The 20,319-nt window shown below is 36.8% G+C and overlaps 1 protein-coding gene, 1 long non-coding RNA gene and 1 pseudogene across 2 annotated transcripts; 1 reads left to right on the top strand and 2 right to left on the bottom strand.

Moving 5' to 3' along the window:
- Positions 1 to 5,953: 5,953 nt before the first annotated feature.
- Positions 5,954 to 7,669, top strand: LOC148696176 (uncharacterized; annotated as a pseudogene).
- A 2,248-nt stretch (positions 7,670 to 9,917) lies between these two features.
- Positions 9,918 to 16,922, bottom strand: LOC137711025 (uncharacterized). The gene is made up of 3 exons (XM_068450219.2): positions 16,583 to 16,922; positions 15,360 to 15,570; positions 9,918 to 14,963 (listed from the first exon to the last, which is right to left on the bottom strand). Exons 1-3 carry the CDS (start codon positions 16,742 to 16,744, stop codon positions 10,162 to 10,164), a joined length of 5,175 nt encoding a protein of 1,724 aa, XP_068306320.2. The 5' UTR covers positions 16,745 to 16,922; the 3' UTR covers positions 9,918 to 10,161.
- Positions 16,923 to 19,720: 2,798 nt separating this feature from the next.
- Positions 19,721 to 20,198, bottom strand: LOC148696175 (uncharacterized). Its single transcript, XR_015963495.1, has 2 exons — positions 20,062 to 20,198; positions 19,721 to 19,946 (listed from the first exon to the last, which is right to left on the bottom strand). It is a non-coding gene; the product is annotated as an uncharacterized LOC148696175 (long non-coding RNA).
- Positions 20,199 to 20,319: the final 121 nt, after the last annotated feature.

Genomic DNA, 20,319 nt, shown 5'->3' with positions numbered 1-20,319 from the left:
CGAGATAAAAACATGTGACCTGTAGATGGATCTAAACAACGATAGCCTTGTTGATTCAATGAATACCTGAGGAATATGCACTTTTTGGAATGAAATTGCAAGTTGTTATTGTTATATGGACGTAAGTATGGAAAACATGCACAACCAAATACTTTAAGAAAATCATATTGTGGGGATTTGGAATATAATTTGTGATATGGAGAATCATTTTGTAAAACTTTTGTTGGCAACCGGTTGATAAGGTGGTTAGCCGTATGAAAGGCTTCAACCCAAAGAGATGCAGGCAAAGATGCATGGGCAAGAAGAGTAAGTCCAGTTTCGACGAAATGATGGTGTTTTCTTTCAACTAAGCCGTTTTGTTCCAAATGATGTGGGCAAGTGAAACGATGATGTATGCCATAAGTTGCCAAAAAATGTTTAAAATTATTATTGATATATTATCCACCTCCATCCGTTTAAAATGATTTTATTGTGGTAAAGAACATGTTTTCCACTAATTTTTTAAAAAGTAACAAAAGTTGCAAAGACTTCAAATTTTAATTTCAAAGGGTAAATCCTTGAATAACAGAGAAATCATCGATAAAAATAACATAATATTTGAATCCATTAATAGAATGAGACGAGGACGTCCATACATCGGAGTGTATCAATTTTAACAGAAATGACGACAAAGAAGTAGACAATGAAAAAGGTAATTTGTGACTCTTGCCTAGTGGACATAAGTGACACACTTCACTGGTGACTTTACCAGAAATGGGCAATTTATTCCTAGCTACAAGAAATTTAAAAATGGAACTTGATGGATGTCCTAAACGAGAATGCCAAATACTATCCGACACACGAGCACCGATGCATGCAAAAACGCCATTATTGTTTGAGATGGAAAGACTGCAAAAGGATAGAAGCCATTCCTACTCCGACCGTGCAAAAGGATCTTCCCCGTTTGCATGTCCTGAACATGATAAGAGGTAGGAGACAAAGTAGAGAACACTTGTTATCTGTGGTAAAACGATTGATGGATATGACATTAGTTGTAACATTAGGGCAATATAGGGTGTTTGATAATTTAAGGGTTTGATGAGGTATTCGAATATAGGAATGGCCAACTTTTAAAATATGCAAACATGTGCCACCAAATACTCCGTTCACATGATCAGTTCCATAATAGCCACGAGTAGTAGGGACTTAAGCTAAGTCATTGTTGATGTAAGCGTTGGCGCCAGAGTCAAAAAGCCAGTTCTAAACAGCAGAGGCACTAGCAGTGCCTGAGGATGAAGCAGCTGCAGCAAAAGCTTGAAGACGAGAACCAATAACATGTCCCTCATAAGCCATGTTTAGACGGTTAAAACAGTCAATGGCAGCGTGACCATGACGATGACAAATTTGGCATTGAACTCTCCCAGAAGAATAAAAACCATTACCTCCAGAACCACCATTGGAAGGTGTAGCACCAAGGACTCCATCATTGTTGGACCGGTGTGAAGGACCTGAGGGATGAACAGAACTTGATCCTCCAGGTTTATGGTAAGTCCCAATGTGGAAATTACGACCACCAGAAGAAGATCCACGGCCACCACAATAGGAAGATCCACAGCCCCGGAAACCATTACTTGAGCGTCTGCCACGCTGAGCAGCAATAGCAGTGGGTGCAGCTTCAGGAAGAAGAATGTGGTTACCTTTTTGGCGTCGCTCGGCACTGAGAAGAAGAGCCTCTAATGTAGCATAGGAAATGGCTTCCTCTCGAGCCTGTGCAGATGCCACAGTGCTCTCATAAGCCGGGCCAACATTATTGAGAACTATTGCCACCAAACCTCATCTGAGATAGGAGATCCGGAGAGGGAGAGAGTGTCTGCGATGCAATTGACACGATCCAAAAAATTAGCGATGGACAAGTCACCACGATGAGTGTTCATTAACTCACTAATTCGGAGTTGAAGGAGACGACCGGTAGACAGGGAAGTATAGCGTTCTTAAATAGAGGTCTAGATAGAGTGGGAGCTTGTCTTACCAATGAGAGTGGCAAGAACAGTAGGATAGACAGAACCATTTAACCAAGACATCACCATGGCGTCTTGTTGGATCCAGGCCTCGTAGGCCGGATTAACTTCAGTAGTGAGGTTGCCGTCTGTATCTTTGAGGAAGGCAGAAGGGCAAACACTGGTTCCATCGACAAAAGGAACCAAGTTCCGGCTATAAAGAAGAGGTAACATTTGTGCTTGCCATAGGGGATAGTTAGTACGGTCCAACTTGATAGTGAGGAAATTAGAAACATTAGGAAGGAATGAGGAAGAGATGGGGGAAGGAGGTGCAGTTTCAGAGGCCATTGGGAAAAAAAATAGGGTGTTTTGAAGTTGTCGTTAGACTAGGCTCAGTGATGCCATAAAAGATATCAACTTGAAAAACAAGAATGCTTAAACATAGTGCAGTTCGTAGGCTCAACTCAGTTAACTATGAGTGATGCCGATGTATTCCATTTATAGGGATTTACAAGGTATTCAGTTACAAGGAGATTTATCTCCTATATCAAAACATTTACAGGATAAATATATTTGATAATTATCATGATCAGAAACTATGCAACAAACTTGATAGAGAAGAGGTTGATGCTTATCCAAACTCTACTTGCAGGTTTGAGTGTTATACGCGGGAAAGGGTGTTGCTGTTATCAGGTTTGGCTGACTGGATTGCTAATGTGGATTGGACTGCTGACATAGTTTATTATGGCGAAGTTGCTTTTGTTGCTTCCATAGCTCGAAGTCCTTGTACTACTGATTTGCTACGTCCTCATTCTTGTAGCAGAACAACATCTCTGGAGCAATGTGATGGTGGTGAGGTGATCAGCGGTTGTGGGTTGTTCCTGTTATATTGGTCGTTGCTGCCGCCTCTGCGTATGGAGAAAAAACCAGCCATTGTTGATGCTTCCTTAACCCAGACCCAAACTGTGACTGAGAATCCATATCAAATTCAAACTCCGACACAATTTTCTAATGGGTATTTACTACTACCTTTTAACCTTAAACATTAAATATTAAAAAATATTTAATGTTTTAATTTAATTTTTTTTATGTATTTATAGAAGCTTTCTTATACAAGGAGAAGCACACATCCCTATGGATTTTTTTTAATTTATTTTTTCTTTAATTTTTATTTATTAATTTTATTTTTTTTAATTTTAGTTTTTATTTTTTAATTTTTTAATTTTTTTTTTTAATATCACATGGGCTCATATTGACATGTGGCGCCTAATCATTATCAACTTGGGCGCCACATCACTGGTTAATAGCTGATTTAACAACCAACTTAACGGATGTATGAGACTGTCTCAAAACTAAGACATGAGGTATGACTTTAGGATAAAAAAAAACTTCATGTACCAAATGTTGAAAAAACACGAAACTTCAGGGTAGTAAACTGAGTTAACCCTTAATTATTTATATATCATTTCCAATCAAATGGGCTACTTTTTACCCCTCTCAATAATTTATTATTTTAAGTTTGTTTTTTTATTTTATTGATTAATTGAATTAAACTAATATATTAAAATAAAGTTTTCGAACATATTTTAAGTGTCACTTGTCGCTAAATAAATAAACCTCCGAATATATTTTGAGTGCCACTTGAAGATGTGACCATTTGAACATTATTGAAAAAAGTAAAGGAAATATTATTGGATGAGATAAGAGAGGGGTACATATAAAAAAAGTGTTTAAGGTAAATATAATGTGAATAATTGAAATAAAATAAGGTAAGATTATATGGAAAGATGAAAAAAAATATAAGAAATGGTGTAAAAATGTCTTAAGTATTTATAAAAAAAAAATTAGAATTTTTAATTCTTTTTTCAATTTGTCCTAAAAAATTTCAGCTGGGTCCAATTGAAGGGACTGGCTGGCTGGCCATATGGCTGAATTTTGGCCCAGTGGATCCCAAAGAATTTTTGACCCAAATCTGAGTTGAATTTTGTATCAAAAAGGGTTATCATTTAATCTATAGCCAATCTGGTTGGAGATAGTCGTACGATATTGTATTTGAATATATGAATCAGTGGTAATTAGTGTACTAGTTATTTTGCAGAATGCAGAAGATAATGAGTACCCAGAAGAGTTTGATCCATCACTTGAGTTTGTCATAACTTACCGGGATGCAACAGCCGCAGGGGCACAACACTGTAAGTGCGATAGCAATATCAAGCGAGACTAATTCTGTCACCAGGAAGAACATGGATGCTGAATCCTACAGAGTCCACCTTTCTGCGAAAGAAAATGGCTACAAGTTTGATAAAGAATGCGGCTATTATATGTGGAAGCAGAAGTTTCCTGTCAAGCCGGAGTGCATAGTGGATGGGAGAAATGATGTAGATGAATGGGAGATCACGCTTGCATTTCCAATTGGAGAGCGCCTTTGCAGAGGAACAAACACATCTCCTAGAGTCTGCATTCCTTCCCACCGAGATGGTGACAAACGTTCCCTTTATAATTCAATCCGATTTTCTTCTTGCCTCATCAAGGGAAACAATTCTTCTGGACAGCAAATGGAATAAGGGGATTCTCGATTGCGTGCCAACTGCATTTGTGAATGCATTTATCTCGCTTGTCAGATCTAAAGAAGATGCTCCAGTGTCTAGCTTGACTAGCATGTTCAAGTTTCTGCCGGTTCAGAGCTCTTCTTATGAAAGATTGAATGTTGCCAGGGAGCATAAAAAGGCAAAGATTGTTGAAGAAAGCATTGTCCCCAGCGAGCCTCACGAGGAGCGGAAGGTACTTTACTCCCAAAAGCCTTCCTTTTCTTTTCTGTCGGCTACTCTCTCTTCTCCCGAAAAGGGCATGATGCCTTTATAAAGTGGAACGGCTGCCTTTAACCCTAAAGCCACTCACGTGGCATTCAAATGGGAAACCGAAAAAGCGAAACAATGGGCTGCTAGCTAACAATATTGAAAGGTCCAATAGAAATAAGTCACATATTCAACATTTTTGTTAAAAAAGAATTTTATGGTCCTAAAATATATGAATTTTAGTTTGAATTATTACTTGAGTGAAAATTAGGTTCATAAATTATTTTTTTAGAAAAATTAGCCTTAAATTATAAAAAGCTACCAATTACATCCCTAATAATATATTCAAAGCTACTATATTCAATTTTCCGTCAATTGAAGTTACATTATTTGCATGTGATACACATTAGAGGGTAGATTAGTAGTTAGTTTTTCATAAAGAAGTAGTGTATAGAGTTAACTTTGGAGAGTAAATTGGTATTTTTTTTTCATAAGAAATAATGTAAGTTAAGTTTTCGAAGGGCAAATTAGTCGTTAGATTCACAACCTATATGTAACTTCGGAGGGTAAATTAGTCATTAGATTTGCAACCTATACGAAATGTTAAAGGACTAATAGAAGAGAAAATGACGGCATTACATTATAAAGTATGTCAAGTCACTTAAGTTGACAAAAAATTAGATAAAATAACTTTGAATACAATAGTAGAGATAAAATTAGTAATTTTTAATGAATTTAAAGACTTATTTTACCCAAAAAATAATTCAAGAACCTAATTTTAACTGATAGTTCAAGAACTAAATCCACACTCACCCCTCTAAAATTATAACCTGCAAAAAGGAGCTCGCTGCAATTGGGGTGATTGTCGAAGTGAAAAAGGGATGTGCCTTGATTGCTAGGCACCTTGATCAACAGGATGAATTTTCGACCTTTGTTCGAGTATATAATTACTTGGGCGAGTTTAAGTGGGAGCCAGTAGTGAGGCTGACCGAAAGATCTGACTCCGAAAGGTAATAAAAATGGAGGGTAGGTTGGTGCAGATGAATGCATTATAGATAACAAGGATGAGCTGTTTGGTTTGCAGTTAACTGTTTTGAAGAAACACTAAGAGCAAGAATTGCCTAATTTCTTCACTTGTGCATTTAGAGTACGATCCCAGCCTTGTCGCATGATCATTGCTGCATGTTCTGGCTTTATGTTTCGAAGCACTGGAATTTAGAGACGGAGAAAAGTCCTGCTGATGCCCTGGTGAAAGTACCGGTTTATTCTTCACCAAAAAAAAGACGTACCGGTTTATTCTGTGTTGTAAACTGAAATAGAAAGGAACAAAGTTATCTAAAAAAAATAGAAGTCTTGAATGATGAATGATTCTTGGGATGTGTCGCGGATTAAGTCGCTCTCTTTAAAACGTTTCGCGGCTCTGCCCAAAGTGGACAAACAGTTCATAAATACCACGTCGTTCCCAGGATAAAACAGCTAAGAACCTTCTTCTAATAAGGTTCTTCCTTGCACAATGGAAGAACCTTCAAACTTGCTCCCTTTTGATATGTTGCTATCAATCTATGTAAAACTTCTAATTTTTGCTTATTTACTTTTTGCAAATCGCATGACTTCAATTTCAATTTTTTTCTATATTATGTATCTTAATATATATATATATATATATATATGTATAAAGAAATAGACCTTGGAGGGTGTGAAACCGTAAGAAATCAAGGGAGTTTATGGGGGTGTAAAACGGCTTGCAATCAAAGGAGTTATTAGTGGTGCAATGCTGTAGAAAATCAAAACAGACAAAAGATAAAAACCACAACGGACAATCAAAACGTAATTCAAATTCAAACCGGAAATAAAAACAAAACGTTTTGATTGCATAACTCCTTAATTCAAAATCAATTGACTTTTAATATTGATAATAAAACAAAACGTTATGTATATAATATTGGTAATAAAACATAAATATATTTAATAAAAACATATTTACTCCAACATTCTGGCTCAGGTGGAATCTTGTTGTGCAACAAGGAGGATGTTTTCATTGCCGATGACCTACTTTCTATAAAATTACTTGGGCTCGATCCAACATCAGGATGACCCGACAGGCCGAGCACGTCAACAACTTAATCACGACTTTGTATCTTTTTTAACAGTCTTCACAGTCAATATTTGTTTGCTAGTTGGCTTCCTGGCCTCGGACTAAGCTGCTTGAAATCTACAAGAAATTGGTGTCCGCGCTATTTCAGAATCTGTGCGGAAGGAAGAAGTTTCTCTTGCAAATGATGCTGGACTACAAATAATCCCAAGGGAAAGATTGTTCGGAAAAGCGCTGCTGAGGCTGATTTGTGGATTTCTTGCTGGTCTTCCCATTGAAATGGAAGTGGAGAAGAGGCGGAAAGCTGTCCAAGGTCTTGTAGACGTTGCTGTTGTGGAGACACCTGAACCAATCACTGTAATTTATGATCTGCCACGATCTTCTGGGGAAGTTTTAAATGTGAGAGGCACATGAAAGATACGGTGGGACAGGGAGAATTCCAAATTCTTCATCCAGAAGACAGACAAATCTGGTCGACAGAAGAGGACCATTGAGTTTGCTACGTATTTTGCTGAAGCAATATCCGAGTGTGTGCTGTGGGATCACTGAACATATATCTGCACTTTCGGAGCTGATCAGGTTGGCATTCGTGCTATAATTAAATGAGGAAGATGTTGATTTCTTGATGAAGTCGAAGAATTTGCAGGTCTTCGTTGAGGATGTCGAGTTTCTGAATTCTGGCTGCCCTTCTAACTAGTTATGTTTCTTTCAAAAATAATAGTCTCTCTCAGCAGATGACTTCAACTCTATGTTATGCTATTTTGTTTGTGTAGTTTTTTACCGTTGGATTCTCATGTTATTCTGAACAAGTGGATTTGCTTCTTTTATCATATGAATTTATGAACCATATTTTCTCATCTGTTTTTTTTTTTTTTTTTTTTTTTAACCTTCTACGGTTAATTGATTGTTCAGTTGTATGATCCCTGAATTATTTTCATAACATTGTTTTCTCTTTGTATTCTTCAGAAGTTATAGAAACGCCAAATAAATTACTAGTTAAAAAATGAATGGTTCTACTTAAGAATCTCTGTAATTACCATTTGTGCACTAAAAGAACTTAGATCACATACAAATTGAACCCACTTTTATTTTCTTCAACCCCACTAAGGCAGACATCTTCAAGTTCTACTACGAGTTATTCTCAACCAAACCAACCACAAAGATGTTCGGCAGCAGACAGCCCAACAAGAAGGAATAAAATTGAAAAAATTAAATTGTTCGGCCCTATACCACTGAACATTTATTGGCTCTCAATCACCTAACAGTTCGTGATCAACATGGTTTGAGAAAGATTTTGACAAAAAACTTCCACGTTGATGTCATTGACACAATCATAAATTCTCATAATAGAAAATGCTAAGCAAACTATGTTTTAAAATAATATTTTATAGACCACATGTTGTGGCGGTTAATAATTGAATTATTTCTTTAAATCATCAAAGAAAGAGGAAGGGTAAGAGTTGATTTATATTTGAGATTGAGACAGAAGTAGTTTGTTGATACTAATTAGTTTCAATTAATGCAAGGATTAGCTTCTTTTTATTTAATGAGGGTGATAGTGTTCACTGATCATCCCCATAGTCTTATTTCTAAATACAAATGAGGGGAACATAAAGGCAAACGTCGTTGATGGATAAAACATGGCAAGTAATACAAGAGGGGAATAAAAAATTAACCCCACTTACAAAGAAAACATATGATAAGAATCATTTGAAACGATAGTTGGTAGAAGCAAAAAGATCATGAATATAAGTAGAAGTTGTACATGAAGAAACGTTAGACCACTAGTAATATGCATCGTGATTTGCATTAAAGTTAGTTAAGACATCGGCCACACCGTTTTCCTCACGAAATATATGGGAAACAAAAAACTGCATATGCCTAATCTGCCATAGACAGTTGCTTCAATCAACACGCAAATACCAAAGAATAGTAAAACTAGAGAGTTTAAGTAGTGAATCACAATAGTTGAGTCCGTCTCCAACCAAATGTGATGCCATTCAAGCACCCAAGCAACTCGAATAGCCTGAATTACAGCAAGAACCTCAGCTGCAATTGGACTAAAAAATTCGTGGACAACGCAAAAACACCCAAAGTAATACCTTGAGAATCACAAAATATACCACCATAACCTGCGCAGCCTTTAAACTTGAATGAACCATCAATATTCACCTTGATCCACTTCACCATTGGAGGTTTCCTTTGAATGAACCATCTATCTTTTCGTCTTGCTTGAGAATCTGTGACGTTTTGTTTTCTCCTTTTGATTAGTTTCCAATGGACCTGCTCCCTCTTCCTCTTCGCACTTATTATGAATGAGATATTTGTCGATTTTCTTCTCAAACTTGTAAGGTGCGCACTATCAATTTACCTCTAAATTGTAATTTTAACCGATTATTTCGTAAACATTTATAATTAGTCAACTTTCCCCCTATTGTTAAATTGTAGAATTTTTCATCCATCTTTGATCGCGTAGACATCAGACAAATGTACAAAACAAAAAAAGTAATTTTATCCCCACCAAAACCTAAATCTCTGCCGACAGAAGAGTCCTGAGCTTTGATGGATGGGTAGGTGAAATAACATAGAATTGAATATGTAAAACAAGAAGATGGATAGGGAGTTCACGGACTGCAAGAAAATGGGAACATATTTGAATCGGTTTATGGGAAGCAGCTCAAGCATTGGTACCAAGAGAATCAGAACGTTGAATCTCATCGGCGTCTTCAACTTCTGAAGGTACTGATCAGAATCAATGAGATTCCAAGAGAGGCAGTAGGCCTACCCACGCGTGCCAAAGCTCCAATCGCACCGAAACCGACCAACCAAGAGCATCGGAGACACAGGAAGGTGAAGACGACGACATTTCCTCGTCCTCCGTTATAAACCTACTATCAGAAGAGGAAAAAATGAAAGCAACAGCGTCTTGGGTGTTGGTGAGGGGTTTTTGTGATCCCATATTTCTCACTGCTGTCCATGTGACCAAGATGGATGGAATATTAAATAAAAATTTTCAAAGTCAAACAAGGGAGGAAAAGTGACTAATTACAGAAGTTTAGGAATAATCGGCCAAAATTAGAATTCAGGAGGGAAATTGACAACAGTTACAAGTTCGAGGAGGAAATCGAGAAAAACTGGATGATGAGAAAACATGGTTCATAAAATCATATGATAAGAAGAAGCAATCCCCTTGTTCAGGATAACACGAGAATCCAACGGTAGAAAACCACACAACTAAGACAGCATAAGAGTTCAAGTCATCTGCAGAGAGAGATTATTATTCTTGAAAGAAACATAACTAGATAGAAGGGTAGGCAGAATTCAGAAACTCCGCATCCTCGACGAAGATCTGCAGGTTCTTCGACTTCATCAAGAAATCAACAGCTTCCTCATTGAATTCTAGCACAAACGCCCACTTGATCAGCTCCGAAAGTGCAGGTATATGTTCAGTGCACTCCCACAGCACACACTCAGATACTGCTTCGGCGAAATATGTAGCAAACTCAATGGTACTCTTTTGTCCGCCTGATTTGTCCATCTTCTGGATGAAGAATTTGGAATTCTTCCTGTCCCACCGTGTCTTACGTGTGCGTCTAACATTCAAAATTCTCCCAGAAGATAAGGGCAGATCATAACTTACAATGATTGGTTCATGCGTCTCCAATACAGCAACATTGAAAAGACCTTGGACAGCTTTTTGCCTCTTCTCCACTTCCATTTCAATGGGAGGACCAGCAAGAAATCCAAGAATCAGCCTCAGAAGTGCTTTTGCGAACACTCTTTCCCTTGGGATTATTTGTAGTTCAGCATCGTTTGCAAGAGAAAGTTCTTCCTTGTGCACAGATTCAGAAATAACACGAACGCCAATTTTCTTGTACATTTCAAGCAGCTTAGTTCGAGGCAAGGAAGCCAAGCTTGGCTGAGGGTACCAAGCAAATATCAAGTGAGAAGACTGTTCGAAAAGACACTGTAACTGAAGGTCATCGGCAATGAAAACATCTTCCTTGTTGGACAACAAGATTTCACCAGAGCCTGAATAAACTGGTACTTTCAAAAGGGCATCAGAAAAACTTTTCTCCGTCTTTAAATTCCAGTGTTTCGAAACATAAAGCCAGAACTTACAGCACTGATCATGCGACAATCCTCTTTTAGAACTTTCCCAAACTTTCCAAAGCTTCAAGTAATCATCAACCAAAGGTTGGGATCGTACTCTAAATGCACAACAGAAGAAATTAAGCAATTTTCGCTCATAGTGTTTCTTCAAAACAGTCAACTGCAAACCAAACAGCTCATCCTTGTCATCTATAACGCATTCATCTGCACCAACCCACTCTCCATTTTTATTTCCCTTCGGAATCCAGATCTTTCGGCCAGCCTCACTATCTGGCTCCCACTTAAACTGGCTCAAGTAATTATATACTCGAACAAAGGTCGAAAATTCATCATGAAGATCAAGGTGACTGGCAATAACAGAACACCCTTGTTCCACTTCAATAGTCACCCCTATTTCAGCAAGCTCTTTCCTGTACATTAAAATTTTAGATCCATAAAATTCTTCATCAATGAAGGGTCCATCAGTCTGCTTTATGTACGAGCCAAACTTGGAATCAAACAACAAGCACATGTTGGGAGGCCTATGGCCAGCATAAGTCTTCAACCATGGTTGAGAAAGTTTCTTTAAGAACACATCAGGAAAGGAATAATCTTTCTCCTGCAATAAAATTTGCAAGCATTCCAGCAATGCTAGCACATTTTCTGGAGAAATGCGGCTCAGATTCAAAGGAATATAAAAACAAGATTCCACAAACTTGACTCCCTCCTTGAATTCCACAACCACGCCAATTCTCTTCAGTTCTTCCTTAAAATCATGAATGTTCTTGCCATAGCAACTGTCAGAATCATCAATGAATGGGAGAAGACACATCGGAGAGATAGATTCCCAACTGGAACCAAAGAGAATGCAATCTTTGGGAGATCTATAATCACCAAGGCGAGTGCGCAACCATTTTTCCTGGCGAATGCAGCTCTTAAGATCTTTAGGAAATTTAAAGGGAGTTCCCTTCAGCTTTCTGTAACACAACAGAAGTGAAGCAACATTTTCGTTGGTAATGGAAGTCGATGATGCATACCGCATGAAATATTGAGCAAATACTTTAGTGGCGTCATCAAAATCAACCACCACCCCAGTTTTCTTCAACTCATTTCTGTAGGAAAATATCCTGTCTCCATAGAAAACGTGATCAATCAATGGAAGACCACCAAAGACCTGAAGAATGCAGCCCCAGTCGGAATTCTGGTCAAACAGGAGACATTCTTCTGGACGCTTGTAACCAATGTTGGTCTTCAGGCAATTCAATTCTTTCAACGCTCTGACAAGTTTCTCAGATGAACTGGAAATATGCATGCATTCAAGCATGAATAGAACAATCTCGGGTGTCCAAGATGTCAAGCAAGAAGGTGACTTTAGGTTGTCAATGATTAGCTGGTAACTTTCACCGAACTTGACTACCGCACCAAGCAACTCAAGTTCTTTTTCGAACTGAAAAATTTCTTCACCATAAAATCTTCCATCAATGAAAGGAATGTTACTAATCTGTGATGCAACTATCCACTCTTTGTCTGACAAAACAGAACCCACCGGAGACCTGTAGCCAAGGGACGTTTTAAGCCATTGACCTTCTTTAATACTACAGATAAAATCAGTAGAAGAAAAACAGTTGTCCCTCAAATATTTGATGAAACGGAGTATAGAAAGTACATTGCCAGAGGTTAAAGTGGAAGAAGCAGCAAGAGACATCAAATGCTTCCCCAGATATTCGCATGCTTCTCCAAACTCAAACCTGACTCCAACTCTTTTTAGCTCCTTCTTGTACTCATTAATCCTCTCACCATAATAATTCTGATCAACCAATGGGATATCAACAAACACAGAGACATTCTGCAAAATGTTTCTCGATGATGACTCAAGTAGGAATGACTGCGAAGGTGGCCTAAAACCGGAAGAGCCATTCAAAGTAACCTTCAGCCAACCACCTTCTTCTATGCACTTTGCAAAATTCTGTGAGACCAAAAAATATTTATTTGCCAGACGACGAATCCAGTCCAAAAGCAAGAATGCATTTTCCTTAATAAGTGGTGCAGATAAAGATGATATACTATCACTGGGAGCAGGTATATAAGGAATGTCCGTAGCTGCAGTACGGATTTTAAGGAACCCTAGGAGGTTCTCCTGTGTTGTACAGTTACCAGCAAAACAGTCTGCAGCCATATAATCTTCTCCTAACTCAACGTAGCCTTCTTTCCTCCACAAATTAGAATCAGTCAGTGTTGCCCATTTGCTTCCATTGGCAGGCACAATAACCCCCTTCCTGTTTTCAATGATGTTCCCATACTTATCCACAATCACCTTCTTCCTACTTCTGATGATTTTCCCATACTTATCCACTAGCGGCATATCACCACATAATTCATTAACTTTCTTCGCTGAGATATAATGTCTGAACCAGGAAAAATACATGAAGTGGGCAAATGCAATCACAAGCTTCCGCTCATTAAGTGAATTGTCAAGGAGATCCTTTGCATATTCATTTACACTCACGAAACGAACCTTAACTTGATCTAAAAGCCATTTCTCCAATGCCCCCTTCCTAGAGCAAGACTGGATAGCTTCCTGTGTAGTTTTTGGCATAAAGAGAAGCCTACCGGCAGGTAGAAACTCCTTGTTCCAATCAATCAGCCATGAAACATGATCAGAATCACAGGATATGCAAACCTTACTATCACCACTCTGGATTGCACTTATGCGGCACAAAGATTCGGTTCCATAACCTGAACATTTTATTAGTGGTACTTTCTTGATGCTGGTCTGGAAAATTTTATTCAGCCAGTTATCAGAAATAAATAGTAGAAGCTCCAAATAGACGTCTTCGGACACCCTAGTTACCAGACCGAAAGTCCCCTTGATGAATTTAGCATACCATTCGCTGTTTACGGGTTCAACACCAAGGAAACTCAGTATGTGATCATACTCCACCTGGTCAAATGCATAAGACAGAACATATCTTCCATGAGATGAGAGATTAATCAAGCTTATCCCTTGATCCCTCGCCATCCTCAAAATATTCCAAAAATCCGGCTTTAACCTACCCACTTCACGAGGCTTGTGAAAGAATTTCTGCTCCTTGTGGGGCTCGCTAGGTACAATGTCTTCTGCAACAAGTTTTGCTTTAATTGACTCCCTAACAACATTCAGTTCTTCAAAGGAAGAGCTATGGACAGGCAGGAACTGGAACATATAAGGCAAACTAGACACTGGAGCATCGTCTATCGATCTAACAAGCGCAATAAATGAATTGACAAATGTAGTTGATACACAGTCAAGAATCCCCTTGTTCCATTTGTTGTCGAGGAGTATTGTTTCCCTTGATGATGAAAGAAGAAAATCAGCTTGAATTATGAAGGGAAAGTTTGTCACCATCTCCGTTGGTAGGAAGGCGTAGACACCGGCACATGTGTTCATTCCTCTACGAAGGCGTTTCCCAATTGGAAATGCAAGCGTGATCACCCACTCTTCTACCTCATTTCTCTGTTCAACTCGGTATTCCTGCTTGACAGGAAACTTTTGCTTCCACATATAATAGCTGCATTCTTTTTCAACCTCATCACAATTTTCTTCTGCAGACAAATGGAGGGTGTAGGATTGGGCATCAATGTTCCTCCTCGTCACAAATTCAGTCTCACTCGCAATCTTAATTGCACTTACATTGTTTTTCCTTGGATCCTCGTTGTCTTCGCGGATTGAGAGCCGCTTTATCTTTGAAAGAAACAATAGAACCTCAGGGTGAATGCTAGAGAGCTGCTGCTTCACAGCTTGGAACTTGTCTGCCTTCAAAGGTAAGATCAGTGTTGTGGTTGGAAGGGCAGAACCGGAACCATAAATCTTTTTTATGTCTAAAAGAGTAGGATTTGCATCAACCCATTCCGGAACTATGTAGCCAACATTGCAGTGTGCACAGGGCTCTTCATTGAACCTTATTTGATAACCGTTACTGAAAATGTAGGGGTGTTTAGTGATGAGAAACACACTTTTAAACCCTATACCTGTATGGTGTATAAACAGAAATTCGGCCAAATTAGCAAAACGAAAAAATAGCAAGACATTCAAACAGCCAACAAAAACTTAATTCAGAACGCATAAGAAACATGAGATAGGCATGATATCAAAGCAGTATTGCTATTTTATGAATCCAATAAAAGTAAATAATTCTTTGGTATAAATTACATGTCAAGATTGAGAAGTCCTTTTTCTTTAGTTTCTTGTTGTTTATAAACAGCAATGGCAAGACTGCACTACTCTGAAGGGCTAATATCACCTAACCCTCTACTTTATTTATATAACAAAAATATTGATACATGGTTAGTAGTCATAAACTCAAAAGGAAAAGGACTGGCATGCAGAATATATAGAAGCATCTCGTGTATATAATGCAAACGTACCTTTCTCCCCAATGTAGCCGCGCTTCCTGTTGCCTTTCTTGGTGGAACGTCCAACACTGCAAATGGACTCGATGTTCTTTGGTGAAAACCCATTCTCATTGTTGAAAACAATTAAAGTAGCAGGAGCCCCCGCGGCTGTTATATCCCGGGAAGTTATGACAAACTCAAGTGATGGATCAACCCCTTCTGGGTACTCATTATCTTCTGCATTCTGCAAAATAAGTAGTATACTATTAATCATTGGTTCATATATTCAAATAGCTACTGTCTAAGGCAATACACAAACACACTAAAACACACAAGCATGTAGGAAATCACACAATCAATCTCTTATGTCATTAGACTATTGATTACTATGCGGTAGTGCCAAGAAAGAAATAACACACCAAAGGGAAGAAGAGAAAATATATTTCACGTTGGATTGATTTGACTGGAGGAATAAATACTCCCTTTATAGACTTCATCATACATTTTCCAGAGTGTTATAAGACTTCTGTTAATGGTCCCATATAGAAGGGTATAATCCTTATGATAAGTCATACTTCTTATTAGACCCTTCGGTTAAGTGCTATGAGACCGATACGACAATACGATACGACACAACACAACATAGCACTACGAAAAATCTCTAAATGTAACATACGATATGCCTAGATAGGCAATTAAAATTATATAATAATATATAAAAATATATAATTTAGAACATATTTTGATAACACAACAAATCGATTTCATCATCCAAATCGAACGATTTATTGGAGAAGGAAAGTTGGAAATCTAATTCACTTGATATATATAGAATAAGTGTGAGAGTCGTATTCATAGTTTCAATTAGAGGCAAACTCTTCATATTCATCAGATTTTATATAAACCTCCGACCTCCGTCTCCTATTAATTGTTACCTTTTAATTTCTTATCTGAAAGTATAAACTTATCCTAAAAGTATGATACTTGTATCCCAAACGTGAGATACGTGTATCTATTAAGTCAAAGTCATATCCATTGATCATGATGCGTACCACGAGTATTCGAGAGTATTCGACAATTATGGAATACGGAACACGCTACCAAAGTAAAGTATCCGTACATCATAGGTGAAGTGTATATCAGTACACCATTCCTATGGTGCACCTTCATACATTAAATACACACATAGTAAAGCGGAGATCATCATGATCATATTCCAACATACACATATTTTATTTTAAAAAATGAATTGAAACCTGGATGAGTTCCATGAGGAAGTGAACATCCTTAGCGTAGAGTTCAGCAGAGAGATTCTTAACAGCCTGGTGAAGATCCTCATTCAAAGGGTTGAGTTTTTCTTCTCCGATGGAGAACTTTCCTTTGCGTATTTCTTCTATGTGCTCTCTCGGCGTCGCCATTTTCGGTACGGTCTACCGGCGATCACAAAGCCACGGCCACCTTTTCAGTTACAGAGAGATTAACAGAATAAAGCCATAGAGAGAGCAAGCAGGCAGAGTCTAACAGAGCAAGTAAACGAGAGTAAAAAGAGACAGGTGACGTTGGAAAGGAAAATGATGTTTACGTATAAAGGTGGTTATTGTGCTTTGTTTGTAAATTAGATATAAAAAGTTAGTCGGCCTAGCGATATTATTTTGGTACCGATTAATGGAATTTTAAAATTTTAATAATGCATAATTAATTTTGAGAACTGTTATTAGAACTTTCAAAATCCTATTTTGTATTTAATAAATATATATTTCTTTTTAAATATAGAAAGTTCATAATACAAAATGAGAATTTTGGAATAACAACCCCTTTAACTTGGCCAAGAAAGAAAAAAGAATATCAATTCCTTTAACTTGGAATAACAATTCCTTATTAGAACTTTTTTTCATTTGTTTTCCTATGATTCAATGCAAAAGTGCAAACGGATGAAAGGTAAAACTGCTCAATGAATGAAAGAAAAAGTGAACATTACTTTAGTTTAGTTACACTACAATTTCAATTGTGAATTTCATTTTAAAGAAAAGATAATGTTAAAGAGATTAAATTTTGTAAATTAAGTGAGATAGAAGTTGATGATTAGATTATTACTTAAGCGTTAATAAACGTGCTCATTCTTATTATTAACACATCATCATTTAGTTTGCAAATTTAGTCTACCAATTTAATCTTTCTAGCATTACCCTTAAAGAAAAAATGAACATTGAGTCTAAACTCATGACTACTTTTACTAATTTCAAATCTAAGAAATTAAAATGAAGAGTCATGCAAATTTCACGGATTATTTTGCCTAAAATGCTTAATAATTTTATTTTTGTTGGTTATTTTATTTATGTTTTTTGTGAGGATGATAATATAATAATATTTTATTTACTAACATACGCAAATGAACCTGCTTTAGGAAGATCAATGATTCAATGCTAAAAAAAAATAAAAAAAAAAAAAAAAAAAAACGAAAAGAGTTTAAAAACTTTAAGTTTTAATGATAAGAATAAAATAAAGAGTAAAGTAAATAGTACCGGTATTAATTTTTTAGTATAAAAATACGATTTTTCATAAAAATAAACAGTACTTGAAATTTTTCGTTAAAATTTTCAACAAAAAAAATGATAAAACTAAGGTTTTAAAAGACGCTAAGCAATGCAGACCGATTAAATTGTGTTTCTTTTTCTTTCCAAGTTTTGTAAAATAAGAAAGTGAAAAGCAAACATGCACTGGACCTAGTGGTGAATATCTCGTGGTGGGATTTGTACGAAAAGCATGACTGATTGCATCACCTTTCCACAACTTTTCTTTATTCATAGGGTGAAATTAATTTATTTTATCAAAATGATATTTAAAATTAAAAATCAATTAATGTAATTTTTTAAAAATAAATGTTAGAAATTAATATCAACATTCCGTTAAAAGTTTGTCAAAATTTTTGTTATGTGTTGACATTGCACGTAACTAGGTCCTACAAATTTAATTAATTATTGTTATAAGAATAAAAAGTATTTTATTAATAAAAAACAATTTTTTTGTATAATTAAAAACTAAAAAAAAGCAGAAAAAAGAATAACGAAGATGAATTGCAGGCATTTGAATGTTCTTCGCCTCCACCAGAGCCGCCGCCGCGGAGTCTCTGAGCTCGGTGGCGTTTGACAGGTCGATCTCCACCAGATTCTTGCAATTGGTAGCCAAACTCAGTAACCCAGCTCCGAAAAAGCAATTCGACCGCGAAAGATCTATCAAAAGGAGGCTGGACTTGAAGGCATTTGAAAGGCGGCGAGGGAAGCGTCCGGGACTCGTGGGCAGAGCGTGAGATCGACGTGGGAGGCATTTGGGTACCAGCGGAGGACTCTCGGGAGGTGGTTGGAGCGCAAGGGCTTGAGCTTCTTGCAGTATTTGGACGGCTAAATGTCGTTCATTAGGAACTTTATAGTTTATACAAGGTATGGCATCCCTCCTTCATGTGCGACGGCTGGAGTGGGAAGAAGAAGAAGATGAGCTGTTCATCTTCTTCCTTCTTTTTTTTCATTTTTATTTTGTAAATTTTTAATTATATAAAATAAAATTTTAATTATATAAAATAAATTTTTAATTATTTAAATATTTTTAATTCAAATAAAAATATTTAATTAGATTTGTACGATCCAGTTATATGTCATATCAGTACATAATAAAATTTTTGATAAATTTATAACAGAATGATCAAATTGAGTTGTAACATCTATTTTTAAATATTACATTAATTAATTTTCAATTTTAAAAATCATTTGCGACAACAAACCTTTTTCAAATGACAAAATAGGAAGCTGAAGACTATTCGAAGACTCACTTTATCCTTATGGCCTTGTTGACGACTTGCAGTTGTCTTTGTCTTTATTTATTGAAAAAGATTTCTAAGTTCGAGAAAATTGTCGTTAAAGTTGGGGCTGAATCGCAAGTTATCTATAAAACAAATTTGGTTTAAATATGATTTCATATTTAGGCTATATGAGCTTGAATTCGAATAAAGTATCCATTCATATTAGGTTTTGCGTCAAAACACAACCAAACAACCATGCACAATATCCTTAGTAACCACGGGGGGACGTTGTTGCTCGAATAGTATCAAATATGTAATAATAATATATGTATAATGAAATGTGGTATACCATTTCGTATTCTGATCACATTGAAAAATCTCTCAAGAAGTTGGTCATGTTCATGTAATTCTTAATAAAGTCGTATTTTTTATTTTTTATAACGGAAAAAAAAATTACACTTAGTTAGGGAGGACATAAACTTTAGGGTAAATTACATTTTACCCCGTTAGGTTTCAGTGCAATTATTTCTTACAACATTTTTAAAACATTTCAATTTCATACATTATTTATTATTTCATTTCAATTTCATACAATCGTTAGTTAATCTGTAAAAGTTTCCGTTAAGTGATAATATGGCCACATTTTATGCTGACCTGGCATACAAGTGGGACCCATTGCTCCAGTAACAACATGGAATATACAACAAAAAAAATCTTAAAAACTATTTTAAGAACACCCATTTTCCTCCACTACCTCGTCTTTCTTCTTCCTCCCCTTCGATTTGCGTTGCTACCATCCCAAGTCTCCACCTTGCTAGCATTAAACCCTAAAACAGAAAATTCATTGCAACCCACCCATCGGCAAAACACCCAAAAATGCTTTAAAATCTATGAATTTCAAAGAATTGAAGCAAATATTGAAAAGTGGTTCAAAGTACAAACCAGAAATCCATCGCAACCCACCAAACTGTATGAACCCAAATCAACACTACCCAAGAAAAACCCACAACTTCTGCAAGAACCCATAAGATGGGATGAACTTGAATGCTTTCGACCATTACAGGATAGACGTCGGAGGCGAAGAGTAGGGGTGGGCACGGTGCGGTTCGGTGCGGTTCCACCCCTAAATTGGAACCGGAACCGAAATATATTAACGGTTCTATTCGGTGCGGTTCCACTTAAATTTATGACTAGAACCTT

Source organism: Pyrus communis, chromosome 6 (genome assembly GCF_041283825.1).
Source record: "Pyrus communis isolate YQ-2024b chromosome 6, ASM4128382v1, whole genome shotgun sequence".
Classification (NCBI taxonomy): domain Eukaryota; kingdom Viridiplantae; phylum Streptophyta; class Magnoliopsida; order Rosales; family Rosaceae; genus Pyrus; species Pyrus communis.
Note: the sequence above shows the minus strand (reverse complement) of the source record. Positions and strands in the feature narration are given on the sequence as shown.